Source organism: Heterocephalus glaber, unplaced genomic scaffold (genome assembly GCF_053883595.1).
Source record: "Heterocephalus glaber isolate CG9 unplaced genomic scaffold, H.glaber_assembly_v1.0 deba00000809, whole genome shotgun sequence".
Classification (NCBI taxonomy): Eukaryota; Metazoa; Chordata; class Mammalia; order Rodentia; family Bathyergidae; genus Heterocephalus; species Heterocephalus glaber.
The window spans coordinates 3,745,663-3,757,845 of NW_028258163.1; the positions used below are offsets into that span (position 1 = coordinate 3,745,663).

The 12,183-nt window shown below is 38.0% G+C and overlaps 1 protein-coding gene across 3 annotated transcripts in view; it reads left to right on the forward strand.

The window, feature by feature from the left end:
- Nucleotides 1-12,183, forward strand: part of Ino80 (INO80 complex ATPase subunit) — a 129,448-nt gene that overhangs the window by 74,543 nt on the left and 42,722 nt on the right. For 2 of the 3 annotated variants that reach the window (XM_021241902.2, XM_013078415.3), the window contains exons 24-25: nucleotides 202-373; nucleotides 10,632-10,772. In XM_021241902.2, coding sequence (XP_021097561.1) covers nucleotides 202-373; nucleotides 10,632-10,772 — 313 coding nt within the window. The remainder of the gene's footprint in view (nucleotides 1-201; nucleotides 374-10,631; nucleotides 10,773-12,183) is intronic. The other variant, XM_004861593.4, reaches the window with a different exon arrangement.

Here is a 12,183-nt window from a genome sequence, read left to right on the forward strand (position 1 = left end):
CAACTCATGCCAAAGAATTTATAGAATAAAAATGTAAAACAGCTTTAGCTGAAAATAAGAAAGAACTATTGCTAAAATTTTTAAGATTTACAGAAAAGATGTGCAAGAAGAGACATCCTTTGGAGAGTTCCTCACTGCTGTGAACAACCCTTAGACTTCTGAGGAGCACTGAATAAGCATGTCTGCTGTGGTTTGTTTCAGATGGTTAGCTCTTTTCCTGTCTCTGAAAGCCTCCTACAGGCTCCATCAGCTGCGCTTCTGGGGAGAGCCAGAAGGGGAGAGCCAGCAGAGATATCTGAGAAACAAGGATTTCCTTCTTGGAGTTAATTTTCCACTTTCCTTTCCCAACCTTTGCAGCTGCCCTTTGTTAAAGGTAAGCAATTATTTGAACATAAATTACCCACTTAGTACCCTTTTCCCCTTTGTTGGAGTCAGAAATAATAATAAATGATGGCCTGACAGAGCCAAAAGTTCCTACAGGAGTAGGTGGAGTGTATTGGGTTATAAATTAATGCATGTTTTGTGTATATATTTTTTGTGTGTCATTTGTACATGTGTATATACTTGTGTAACAACCACCCAGATCAAGGTATAAAGCACGTCCAGCACCTAGAAGTTTCCCTCATGCTTCTTCCCATTTAACACTTTAACACTTCTAGTTCAGAACAGACCAACAAGAAAAGGTGATCACAATTCTTCCTCTGTTATCATAGATTATTCTTTTTTGTTTGGTACCTGGGATCGAACTCGGGACCTTGCACTTGTGAGGCAAGCAGCGGAACCACTGAGCTAAATTCCCAGCCCACCATAGATTATTCTTGCCTGTGTTTGAACTTTTGTAAATGGGGTTATCTAGTATATACTTTGTTGTGTCTGAGTCCTTTTAGTTGATATTATTCCATGTTGCATATAGCATTCTTTTTTATTGCTATGAATTGTTTTATTGTCTGAATAAATCATGGTTTATTAATTTGTTCTACTGTTGGTAGACATTTAGGTAGTTTAGTTTGGGGACTATTATGAATAAAACTGATATTCACATTCTTGTGCATGTTGTTTGATAAGCATAAACAACAGTTTGTTTGTGGCTTATATCCAGGAGTGGAATTGCTGCACCATTAAGTGTATGCATGCTTTGATTTAGTTGCTGCTGCCCAACACTTGGTTTTACAAATTTGTACTCCCAGCAGTGTGTGAAATTTGCTGTTTTTCAGCATCCTTTCCTATACTTGATATTGTCAATCCTTTTGATTTTTAGCCATTTCTATGAATTTTAGTTGTCTCTTTGTGATTTCTTTTTTTTTAATTCCATGAAAAATAATGATGTCAAGCACTTTTTCATACAGTTGTTGGCCAGTGCAGATGAGGTGACAGGGAGAGTAGCTGGAAATGAAGTTATAGGTGTAGGGCCAGGTCATATGGGGCCTCCAGTATGGCTAAGGGTTTTGATTTTAGTTTGAATGAAATGGATAATGCCTGGAAAGTATTGAGAAGTTATAATCAGTTTGTGTGTTTTAGTCTTTGAAGTACATTTAAAATTTAGAATTTTGATTATTTTTATTATGTCCTCAAGAAAACATTAAGGATTCTTTTATAGTTAAGAGCTTTGGAATGCAGGACATTCTTCGGCTAGATGAAGTATGTGCGCCTGTACACTGAAAAGCCCAGATAATTTCCTTCTGTTTTCCCAGTTGGTTTCTCAGGCATTGCTCCATTGCTCCATTTTTGGACTTTGGAGTTAGAATTAGTAATGTAAAAGGAGAGAGAAATTGAGTTTCAGCCTGTTTGGAGTAACATAGTGCTGGCAGCATGATTTCTGAAAGATGAAATATTTCTTTGATTCCACTGGGATTACTGATATATCTGATGAAGAACAATTGAACCTCCCATGGGCTAATTCCTCTCCTCAGCTCCTAAATTTAGTAATTATCTTACTAAATTAATAAAATTTTGTGTGTTCTGTTTTGGTACAGAAAGAATTGTTCTCCCCAGGATTTGTCTTGCTCTGTTAAAACAGACGCTTGCATCTTATTTAGCAGTTGGAGATACACATCACTTACTTGTATTCTGTGTTTTCTGAAAATACAGTTGTTTGTTCAGAATGTCTATTCAGTAAATTTTTTATGTCAGTTAAAATTCCCTGCAAAATACAAATATGGGTAGGTTGTTTTATAGAAAGTTGGTAAAATCTGAAAAATTATGTAATTGATTGAAAGTTAGGTTCATTTCTGTTTCTTCTTTGATTTTATTTTGTGCCATGGATAGAAATACTTACTACTTTAGTGTAGTATTTTAGAATGTATACTGGCTTACTGAGCCAGTGGGCCACATTGCTGAAAGCTTATCATATATGTATAGAGATGTTTTTCTGCTTTCACATTCATCATTCTTTTTGTTTGTTTGTTTGTTTTGGTACTGGGGATCAAACTCGGGTCCTTGCGCTTACAAGGCAGGCGGTGGAACCACGGAGCTAAATCCTCAGCCCACATTCATCATTTTTATCTCCAATATATTTTATATTGAAATACCAACTAGAAAATATATTTGACTAGTTTATTGATCTGATAATTTGACTCATTTCTAAGAAGTCTCTACTCTCAGCTATGTAGAATATGAGTAATCGGTGATTAGAAATCTGAAAGGTTGAACTAGATTCTGAATAAAGAATTAATTTATTGAGGCCAGGGATTTATCTCAGTGGTTCCATGGTTCCACTGCCTGCCTTGCAAGTGCAAAGACCCGAGTTTGATCCCCGGTATCCAAAAAAACCCGAAAAAACAAAGAATTATTTGTTGAAGCTCTATTGTAACAATTGGTGAAGATGTAATAAAGCCCACTATGTGTACTGTGGCTTTTGAAATTCAAGCATGACTAGGGCTGGGGATTTAGCTCAGTGGTTTTACCGCCTGCCTCACAAGTGCAAGGTCCCGAGTTCGATCTCCGGTACCAAAAAAAAAAACAAAACGAAATTCAAGCATGACTCATCCATAACATTCATCACCACCTGATAAATGTGTATATATATCAAAAGTTACATGTAAACGTACATACATGCATACACACATACATATTTTACATACATATATTTTTTAAACCAAAATATTTATAAAACGTACTTACCCTCATATATTAGTATGCCCTGATTTTTTTATTCTATTTTATTTTTATTTTTTTGGTACCAGGGATCGAACTGAGGTCCTTCCGCTTGCAAGACAGGCAGTGGAACCACTGAGCTAAATCCCCAGCCCTCTATTTTATTTTTTTTTTTTATTTTATTTTTTTTTTCTATTTTATTTTTTTAAATGTTAGTTGTGGGCTGGGGATTTACCTCAGTGGTTTTGCCACCTGCTGTGCAAGCGCAAGGACCCAAGTTTGATCCCCAGTACCAAAAAAAAAATAAAATAAAATGTTAGTTGAAACTTACTAAAAATTGATTTTATGACCTTCACAACTTACAGTTTGAGAAATACAGTATGTGATGATAATAGAATAACCAAGAACTAGAAAAAGAGTATCACCATGTAAAAGATTGTTTCTATTTTTTTTTTTGGCACTAGGGATTGAACTCGGGACCTTGCATTCCAAGGCAGACAGTGGCACCACTGAGCTAAATCCTCGGCCCTCACTTTTTTAATAGTAAGAGAGGAAAGAAACCATTTTAGTCAACTTGGGCTGCCATAACAAAATACCTGAACCATGCATGGTGTCACATGCCTGTAATTCCAGCCCGTGGGAGGCTGAGACAGAAGGATTGCCCCGAGTTCGAGGCCAGCCTGAATTACACTGCCAGACTGTCTCAAAAAAACAAAAAGCAAAATACCTTCTACTGGGTGGTTTAAATAATGGAAACGTATTTTCTCAGTTTTAAAAGCTTTCTTTAAAAGGGCTTTCTTCTCCCATTGGGGAGAGGTGAGGTAAGCAAGCTGTCTGGTGCCTCTTTAACAGGCACCAATCCCATCATGAGTGTGGCCTCCCAAATGCCCGGTCTCTAAATACCATTACCCTGGGGTTTAGGGCTTCAGTGTAAGAATCTGGGTTTATAGAGGGGGATGCAGTTCATCACACTAAATTGAGGTCTTTAGAAAGTCTCACGTTATGATGTTAAGGGGAAGTGTAGAAGCCACTCATCATTACATTCATCTCAGTGCAGAGTCATTCTAATGTGTAGTTACTGATCAAGGTCCATTTCTGATTTAGTATGTATATTTATATCTCTGGTATTCAAAGATAGTTTAAATAAAGTTTAGCAAGTTTGAAAGAATCAAATGATTCAAACTTGAGCAAAATAGTTATGGGCACACTGCCTTCCAGACTGAGTTTATCTTATTTAGGAAAGTTTTTCAGAGCACATTGGTTTTGTCTCTTTTACATAGAAAGAGTATAAAAAGGAATTTTATATGTCTAGTTGTTGTGAGAAATTTTTTCATTGGAAACTATGTTGTATTGTGAATTTAATTTTCATTTAATTTGGCACCCCAATTCTGATTTTTTTTTGGTACTGGGGATGGAACTCAGGACCTTGCGCTTGCAAGGCTGGCGTGGTGCTACTGAGCTAAATCCCTGGCCTCCCGTTCTGATTTTATCATTTTGATTATTTGTAAGCATAATGCAGACATGATACAGTTTCTCTTTGTTTTGCTTTCTTTTGTGATACTGGGAAGTGGAATAGCCTTGTTTTTAATATGCATTGTGCACATAAGTTATGTTTTAAGGTTTAACAGAAGCACATATGAGTGGAGCTCAGGTTCCATGTTCTAGGTCACTGTTGAAGGGGAGATTTGCCTTATTCTCAGGCACACTAGCCTTTGAGAAAAGACAGGGGAAATGTAAAAACTGGAAGGGTTGTCATGAATTCTTTCTGTTATAAAATCCAAGTAATATTTTCAGTCAAATGCCTTTAAAGCTATCAAGTTATCTTTGAATTAATTTTCCTATATTCAGCCTTTTTTTTCCCTCAGTACTGGGGCTTGAACCCAGGACCTTTGTAATGAGCTATATCTGCAGCACCCTTTTTAAAAACTTTATTTTGAGGCAGGGTCCTGCTAATTTCCTCAGGCCAGGTTTGAACTTGCAGTCCTCCAGCCTCAGCCTCTGAGAGTGTTGGGATTACAGGCATGCACCACTACACCCAGCTTCCCATATTCAGTTTTGTCCTTAGACCGAAGGTAGAAAATCCTTATTTTGTATGTTTTCTGCCTTCATTTGTTTTACAAAGCATAATAGACTTTGTTCTGGCACCCTGTCTCCTAAATATAGCTTCCTATCAGACCCAAATGAAGGCTTCAGTTCTTTTTCCTCAGGGGAGACAGATAGTGAGTGTTGACTTAGTTGTATATCATCATCATTTGTGGTAAGCGGTGGAGCCATACTGAGGAATCTGTCTCAATCCTCCTCCCTTTGTCTTTCTCCCCATAGATGTGAACAAATCTGGACAGTCTTAATTCTTCCCCTTCACCCCTGTAATGTGCCAGTAAAATCCTTGTTCTCACCCTACAATTAATATTAACTTTGAACTCTGTTACAGAATTCGTGAAATTACCATTCTCATAGTACTAATTTCAGGATGATAGATAAGCATCAAGGACCTAAGAGCTAGGCTAGGACACAGATCACTTGGCATTTAGGGGTGTTTGGGACAGTCTATTTTAAATCTGTTGATGTTAATGCTTTTCTCCATTGTGTTCTCTTGTTTGTGGAACAAAAGCCAGCCTAACTCCCTGTGTTTCACTTAATTTTCTTTTTTTTTGGTACCGGGGATTGAACTTGGGACCTTACGCTTGCGAGGCAGGCAGTGGAACCACTGAGCTAAATCGCCAGCCCTTCACTTAATTTCCTTTTTGGTCCATGTTGCTTTACTCTTCAGGGTTTCAGGTAGGAATAATATTTATAACATTCATAAATTCATTCTCACACACCTTCCTCCATACTCTGGTTCTTTGGCCAGAGTTCTTTTCCTGTACTGCTTAGCAGTGGGTAAAGACTATTGAAGAATGGCTTGGAGCAGTGGCAGGAGGCTGAGATGAGAGGATCACAAATTTGAGGCCATCCTTTCTCAAAATAAAATTTAGGATGAGGGATATAGCTCAGTGGTAGATGCCCTGGTTTAATCCTCAGTACCACAACAACAAAGTACAGTGTTGAAGAGTAGAAAGAGTTCAGATCTCATAATGTTTTTGAAAAATCTTGAGCCAGGTTTGGTGACACACACCTGTAATCCCAGCACTCGGGGTGCTGAGGCAGGAGGATTGCCATGAGTTCAAGGCCAGCTTGGGCTGCATAGCAAGACCCTGTCTCAAAAGACAAAAAGAGAATTAATTAAAAGTAAAAATCTTTTACTTAGAAGAATAAAGACAAAAGCCAAGATCTATAGAAATATATAATTTAATCATTCCTTTTGGAGCAGAACACATTTTAAACTATGCCCAATAACATACTAACAATGATGGTTGGCAGAAACATTTACCAGTATCAGTTCTGTTATCTCAGAGCCAATGAACTGTTGTCTGGTGATGGTTTACTTAGGCATACTATGTGTTAAAGGCTTTATTTTTTATAAGTTATAAATTATGATCTGTTTATGTTCTATATTACATTTCATTTCAAATAATAAGATGGTATAACTTACAGTAAGAAAAAATATGGCAAAGTAGATGAAATCAAAAGTTCTTAGAAAATAGAATTTATCAAAACTTATACAAGACACAGAATATCTGAATAATCATATTTTTAAATGAATTAAATTTGTAATTAAAATCTTTCCACAAGGAAAACAGCTTCATCAGTGAAGTCTACCAGATATTTGAGGAATAGTGCCAATTTTATCAGCCTTATACCCAGACTCACATTCTGCTGTTTACCTTTTATCTCAGAAGAGAGAGCATTTATATAACTCTAGAGAGCCTAATAGCTTAAAGAAACTTGGGACATTTCACACTTTGCAATTTAAAACATACAAAGGATCTTAACATAAAGAGTTGTTTTCAAAAGAAAGGCAAGTGTTTAAGTTTTATTCTGTTAAGTCCTTTAAAAATCTTTACTGGCTCTGGCTATTGATAAAGAATCACTCAAACAGGAAGTTTTCAAAAACTTCCTCTAAATGTTAATTTTCAGCTACAGTATCTATATCTGTCATCATTTCCTGAGATCATGAGAGCTGTCAACACCCCTAGTGGAAAGCTCTGGGAAGCCATTGTATGTTTCTGCATTTTCTCCCTTTTTGTTTGAATACTTAAAATATCTGTGAGAAGAGAATCCATGTAGTGTAAGATTGATTTATAAACACTACACCCTTTCATTTAAATGAAGTCTTTTCTGGGGCCAGGGATTTAGCTCAGTGGTTTCACTGCCTGCTGCGCAAGCACGTGGACCCGAGTTTGATCCCCAGTACCAAAAAAACAAAAAACAACGAAGTCTTTTCTCCTGTTTTAAACAAAACATGGAGAGCAAAGCATGGCTCCTGGTTGAGTAAGTCTGTACGAGAGGGGAAAACATATGTGTTTTTTCTGTGCTACAGTGTGGCAAGAAGTATGCAGTTGTGGAGGCCATCATCCTGTCATACTTATTTCACTCAAGAATTTTGCATGATGCCAAGAGACTGATTGGAAAATCCTCACTTCACTGTGTGCATGTTGAGGTTCTGGCAACAAGACACACACAGCTGCCAATGCCTACAGGATAATGAGACATTCAAGAGCATGAGATAGGGGACAGCAGACTAGCAAAAGCTGTGACTGCATTAAAGTCACATCCCCCACAGTGTGACATTCTGTTTACTTTTTTCTAGAATTTTTTTTTTGTGGTCAAAATAGACTAAAGAAGTAGTGAACCTTCTTTTTTTATTCCTACGCTCCAAGCATTTTACACAGTGGTATTTAATTTCTTTGTCTCAGCATTAAATTTCTCGGTGTCTAACAATTCATGTCATTATGTGACGGGAAATTGGATAGTGTGGTACCAAGAACTTCTTGTACTAATGAAGACTTGATGGAACTAATGCTAAGAGAAAATAATCTATGAATCTATATATTTGAAAAATTTTCCAAGGGTAGCAGGATTTCTCTGAAGCAAAGTCTATGTTGAGCATTTTGAACTACTGAGGTATATTTTGTTTTGTGTGTTTTCTTTCAAATCTAGAATCAGAAAGCTATAAGTCATCTTGAAAAAGTGATTTCCAATAACAGTACTGGTTTAACCTAGCACATGTAAGACAGGTGAATGTATTCTAAATTGGGAGTGACCACCTGGAAATAGAATTATTGGTAGACAGACTTTTTCCAGAAAGTTAACTGGATAACTGGTTTTTTTTTTTTTGGTACCGGGGATCGAACTCAGGGCCTCACACTTGCCAGACAGGCACTGTGCCGCTGAGCTAAATCCCTGGCCCCAGATAACATTTTGTTAAGAAGACTCCCTACGATGCCTACTCTGCCCCTTTTGCAGTAATAACTGTGTTGTTGAAGGGAAGGAATTAAAAGAGATGAATATTTTCTAATTTACTACATTTACTTTCCTGGAATGTAATAAACAGATTTCTGCTGAATTTTGCCACTTGAGAATACTCAAAATGAGGATGATTGACACAGATCCCCCACAGAGACGTTGTAGAGTTCCTGTTTTCTAGACATTAGTGAATGATTCAGATGTCTTTAGGTCAGCTACTGTTGATACCTCAGCTACTAGCCCAGATGTGGTCTGAGTGGCAGGGGCATGCTAGCATCCCAAACTGTTCTGTAGCTGGCTGAGATTAGCAGAAATTGATAGACCTGTTGTCTCTTCTCTCAAACCAAGAAGGGGCAAGAGGATTACTGCTATGTCAGAAATCTCCTTTTAGGAAACAATAATAAAAACCTGGCTGCCATTTTTGTTTGTTTGTTTGGATTTTTTTGTTGTCGGTGATTGTGTTTTTTTTCCCTTTGTGCATTAACAGTAGGATTTTGGGGGTAATATTTCTAGTTGTTTATATTCATTATTGGAAAATAGAATGACACCTAGCCCAAAAATCTTCATAATGTTCCTCACAGAAGGTATTTAGATGATAATGGATGTGCACATGTAGACAAGTGGATGAACATCAGTGAGATGCCAGCCAAGATGAAAACACAGATTGAAAACCTACCAGAAGGCTAAAGTTATTCTTTGAGTAGTGACAGGGACCTTGGTCACTACAAAAAAACCCAAACATGGGCCGGGGATTTAGCTCAGTGGTTTCGCCGCCTGCTGCGCAAGTGCAAGGACGCAAGTTGGATCCCCGGTACCAAAAAAAAACCCCAAAACCAAACATGTCAAAGTTATGTGGGCTCAGCAGTGTAATAAAGTGTCATTAAAACTTCCATACTTTGTGATTAGAAACCACTGAAGGGATCCCTGCCTCCTGAAAAAATAGCTAAAGTCGAGTTTGTACATGACCATTATTTAGGATTTGTTGATTCCTTCATGGAAGCCAGTAACGATGTATATGTCCTATTCAACAACTTGAGATGACTTCTCTCAAACCATGATCCTGAGGGACTAATTTACTGGAGTAGATTTAAGCCCCTTGTAAAACAGACCCATATGAATGGAAGAACAGGTATGTACTGAACAAAGAAGCCTCTAAGAGATTTGTTACTGGAATTACAGCAATTATGGTCCCTCAGTAGGCCATAGTTGCTGTTCTGATCTTATAGCTTATTTTCATGACCTTACAATAGAGTATAAATTAGACTTCCTTTTGTATTACCTTCCCTCGTGTGGTTAGATTACCAATCTGTCTTACTGAAAAACCAGTGGAACAAATGAAGTGGTCAAGAATGCAGATCCAAAGATAAAAGGTCTAACATTGAACTAATTGATTTGCACTAATGAACTTCTGGATTTCCAGTAGATCACACTGTGGACTTCTTTGTATGTCTGACTATTCCATACTTAAAGTCTTAATATAAATGGCTGTAAACCATATTTTTAACATGAGTTGTAAAGCCTGCTAAAATGTATTTTTAATACAGTAATGAAAATTTTATTTTTCTCTTTTTTTGTTCGTACCGGGGATCGAACTCGGGTCCTTATGCTTGCGCAGCAGGCCGTAAAACCACTGAGCTAAATCCTTGGCCCCAAAATTTTATTTTTAAATGATTGTCAGGAGTACCAAAGAGATGGTGTCCTGTTCCTATTTCTATTGATATTTCTGTATAAAGAAAACAGTTACCTTTGCTAGAATTACATTGGACTTTGTTAATTTCAAGATACTGAACTGCCTTTTAAAGAAAAGTTTTGAAGGAAATTGTGTTAGTTATCACTGTTTAAGATGTAAGTTCGAATACCTAGTGTAACATATGAACCTAATTCCCCCCCATATAACACACGGTGTTTGTCTCCTGAAGTTTTGTGGTTCTTATTTATAATTAACATTGCCTTTTCTAGAACTAGAATTAGAATAATACTTGCTTTAAGATGAATAAAACCACATTTTGAAATCACTATAGGTCTTAATTATATTACATATTTGATTCTAATTAGTGGTTGTTAGGATTAATAGTGTTAGATAGGAAGAAGGTTCTTTGAGTCAGATACTTAATAAATAGAGAGCACTTTTTTCATTTTCCTTCGTTGAGCATAGTTGTCCTTGGCACTAACTTGCATTTTTGTTTTTGTAGTCTCTTGTTTTCAGCAGCCACTGTAATGCAGTGAGTGGCTACTCAGACCAGGTCATCCATCAGCGGAGATCAGCTACCTCCTCACTTCGTTGCTGCCTGCTCACTAAGCTGCCATCTTTTTTGTGTGTGGCCAGTCCACGAGTAAGTGCCACAGGAGGGAAGAAATGAAGTAAACCAATTTTCAAGGGATCTATTTTTTAAACAAAACTGTTCTAAGCTATTTGCACCTTGAGATACATATAAACCTTAGTATTTAAAAAGGACAAGTCTAGAAGTGTAGCTTAGTAGTAGAGCCCTTGCCTAGTTTGTGCAAGGCCCTAGGTTCAAGTCTCCAGCATTGCAGAATTAAGTGTGTGTGCATGGAGGGGGCAAGGTGGGCATATCCATGGCCCTGGCCTTCTCAAGACAGCACTTCCTCACCTTGAATTGCATGGTTTTGAGAGTAGCTGTGTGGTAGACAGCTTCTTCTTGTTTAATCAGGGCTCTAAACTACAAAGGGAGCAAGCCATCTGTTAGGTGGATTATCACCAACAGTAGGATCCGGGAGAGGGAGCCCTTTGTCACCTGCATTGAGGTTTTTTAGGGTTTTCAGAGGAAGGGGCCCTATTATGGGGAGATTTGATCTGGCCTCAGCATAATTTGATCTCACCTCAGCTCAGTCCCTGTGTAACAAAAGGAAACATAACGCTTCAGCACCAAGCCATTTCTGTCTGGTATTTCCTCGCATCATAAGCAGTCTCACCTGGACTGTGGCTCACAGGTCTTCTCTATCTGAAAAGTGACTGTTGCATCTTGTTCACCATTCAGCAGCCACACACTTATTTGCAGAGCGGGGTAGTTTCTGTTCTGCGCTGCTGCCTGGACCCTTCTAATACCCTGTTTAACAAAACAGTACTGACAAGTGTCTCTGCAGCAAAGGCTTCCACTGGCTTGTGGGGTTGTTTATTTTCCCTCCATCTTCCCCTTCCTTTCCTCTCCTTGTTGATCAGAGCCAGACAGAAGCTATCTTCTTCCATCCATAGAGAAGTGACTGAAAGAAGAGAGGCAGAATAGAGATACAACCAGACTCAGTAATTAGAGAAAAAAATGAATTTTTCTCTTCCCAGCTGGTTTCCTTTTGCTCCAAGGGACATCTTTCATGCAGCCAGGGCCTCCGTAAGGCTGGCATTTCTTACCTTCTGTGTTTTCATCTTGTTTCTCCTTTCATCCTAACAAATCTATTTTCAGAGTTTTGTTCAGAGAAGTCACCTTTTCAGTCTTCCTTAGAAATATTTTTCTGCCATTATTTTTGTCAGGTTTCAACCCAGGCATGCGCCCCCAGCACTCAGGAGGCTGAGGCAGGAGGAAAACTGTCAAGTTGAGACGAACCTGGGCTACATAGTTCACAGCCAGTCTGGACTACAAAGTGAGACCCTGTCTTTAAAAACAAAAAAACAAACAAACACTTGCAGAGGACCCAGAGAAAGATAATACAGGAAAATGAAATGAGGTAGTGAGTCCCATTGACTCCTCCCTGCCTAGATTTCTTGCTGCTGGTCCTGCACTGTGTGAA